Below are 2,508 nucleotides of genomic sequence, written 5' to 3'. Positions count from 1 at the left end.
TCTCCCCCCCCCCCCCCCCCGCCTCTTCCTTCAGGGTCTCAGCTGTTAATTACATTTGCCTGTCAGCCCGGGCTGCTAATCTGCTATCGCCGAGCGGAAAGCGGGAGGTCAGAAAACAAAGGTGACACCATCACACTGTGCCTCTTGTCATCTCCAATCCAGATTAGTTTCATTGACTAACTCCTGGCTGAATACCACCAGTTAATTATAACGATCACAAACCCTCCCGTTTAAAGCCACACAGCGAGAATTAAGGTTCTGAAGTAAGACTTTAGCTTCATTAATTGCCGGGCTCATTGTGATGGTATTGATTGTTAACGCTATCGCGTGGTGAGTAATGGCTTCCCAGCTCAGAGGGGATTAGGCTGCTAATTGTTGTTGGCCTTGCGCTGACAAGATAGACTTCAGTGGGTGTCAAATCCGTATCGGCGGCCTCCTTTGTGGCGGGCAGCCTTTCTCTTTCCCCCGGCCTCGCCGCTCTTGAAATGAAAGCGATTCGGAGCGACTCGGGAATAATTAATAAGGCAGGGCGGCCGGCGGCGGGCGGCTCCGCTTGGCCTCGCCGCGAGGCCGAGCATCCTTCCCCCTGCCTGGGGATGCTCCTGCTTCCTTCCCTCCGGCATTCCTGGCCCTGCCGCCTCCCGGCGTTACCCTGGTGCTGGGGGGTGAGCGTGGCGAGGAGCTCTTGGAGTGGGGAGCACTTTTGAGGAGGAGGATGGAGGTGGGTTGTAGGCTGGCAGGGTGAGGAGCTGCTTTGTGTGCTCAGGGGAGCTGGTTTGTGTGTTTAAGAGGGCAAGGAGACACCTTGCACGCTCAGGGGAGCTGGCTTATAAGGCAAGGAGCCAGCTTGCACACTCAGGGGAGACAAGAGCCCCTCTGGGTGCCAGGCTTGGTGCCAGAATAAGGAGCATCTTCACCTCTCGGCTGGCATCCTCCTGAGACCACCCCTCAATGACCACTAGTCTTCCCTTGGCACAGACTCCAGGCTGGTGGGAGCAGGGTTTTGGGGGTCAGGAGCCCCCCCAAGCTGCCTGGGTGTGGGTTTTAGGAGCAGGCACCGAGCGCCGTGTGCCCTAGATAAGGTTGAGTTTGTATTTCTGCTCCAGCTCTGCTTTTCTACCCACATCCCGCTCCCCGCTTTAATTCCCTTTTTTTTTTATTTTTTTCCTTGCAAATACCGACAGCATCCCCGGGGTGGGTACGATTTAAAATACAGATGTATTATGCAAATAAAGCCAAAGCCTTGCCCAAGGGTTAGTGGGGGGGAGCGACTCCTTCATCCCGACGTCTCCGAGCGCCCCGGCTTGTGCACGGTGACTTTTGCAGCCGGATTAAGGAGTCTGCAGGTTCAGCTTGAGAACATGCACCTGCCCGGGGTGGGCATTGCATCAGTGCCATTTATGCCAGGGGGGTGGGCAGGGCTTGCTGTGCCCATAAAGGGCTATTTGGGGGGTCCCTATTAGATGGGAGCAAGAGGGTGCCTGTCCCACCGTATGGGGCAAAGCTTTTTAGCCCCAGAGGGAACCTCCCTCAGGACAGGGCTTCCTGGGACCCCCTGGGATGGGAGGATGGGGGTCCAGTCTCAGGGGCTGGAGGGATGCTGACTGCTCTGCCTGCCTCCCTGTGCCCCATCCCTGGTCCTTGCGGCGGGGCATCCCACCGGGGATGGCATGGGATGGCTTCAGCTTGTTCGGAGGGCAGTTTCAGCTGGTGAAGGGCTGCCTTTTTCCCCACTTATTTTATTTTTCAATTTTATTTCAGGGTCCTCGATAAGCAGTGAGTCATCCCCGGTCTCCTCGCCGGCCACCAACCACAGCTCCCCTGCCAGCACGCCCAAGCGTGGCCCCATGGGCCCCATCATCGTGCCCCCGGGGGGGCACAGCGTGCCCAGCACGCCACCCGTCGTCACCATCGCCCCCACCAAAACGGTCAACGGGGTCTGGAGGAGCGAGGGCAGACAGGTATGGCAGTGTATAGGGGGGGTTCCCAGTCCCCATCCTCCCCCCCAAAGGTTGGAGGGTCTGGGATGCAACACATGGCACTGATGGTGCCAACTGTGGTCCGAGGTGCCAGGAGCCACACTGCCACGTTGTCCCCTGAGGGACCGTAGGGCTGCCCCCCATTTTGTCCCTTCTCCCCCCCGCCATGTCCCCGGGCTGCCATCATCCCTGGGCTGCCATCGTCCCCAGGCTGCCATCCGGAGGGGAGCGCGAGGAAGAAGAGAAGAGGGGGGTGGGGGGGGTGGGTTGGCTAATTAAGAAGCATCGTTAGTGGTTCTCCTCTCCTCCACACGCTACAAGCAGATTCCCGGGGGGATTATGCCACTTGGAAAGACTAATTAAACCACAAAAGCGGAGAGGTGATGGGAGGGGATGAGAAACGCCGAGGGCGGCGGAGAAGGGGGGAGAAAAATAAATCGAACCCCCATCTTTGGGTGCTGGGAGGGGTGTGTGGGGCGTCTGGGTGCTCCCCGCATCCCTCCTTCCCCCCGTGTGTCCCCCCCCCCCC

At 58.8% G+C, this 2,508-nt stretch overlaps 1 protein-coding gene across 1 annotated transcript in view; it reads left to right on the top strand.

Annotated features, from left to right (window-relative positions):
- Window positions 1-2,508, top strand: part of GSE1 (Gse1 coiled-coil protein) — a 19,956-nt gene that overhangs the window by 1,977 nt on the left and 15,471 nt on the right. The window contains exon 2 of the mRNA XM_014942572.1: window positions 1,762-1,961. Within this exon, the coding sequence (XP_014798058.1) occupies window positions 1,762-1,961 (200 nt within the window). The remainder of the gene's footprint in view (window positions 1-1,761; window positions 1,962-2,508) is intronic.

The sequence above is a fragment of the Calidris pugnax genome, unplaced genomic scaffold (genome assembly GCF_001431845.1).
Source record: "Calidris pugnax isolate Ruff unplaced genomic scaffold, ASM143184v1 scaffold28, whole genome shotgun sequence".
Taxonomy (NCBI): Eukaryota; Metazoa; Chordata; class Aves; order Charadriiformes; family Scolopacidae; genus Calidris; species Calidris pugnax.
Note: the sequence above shows the minus strand (reverse complement) of the source record. Positions and strands in the feature narration are given on the sequence as shown.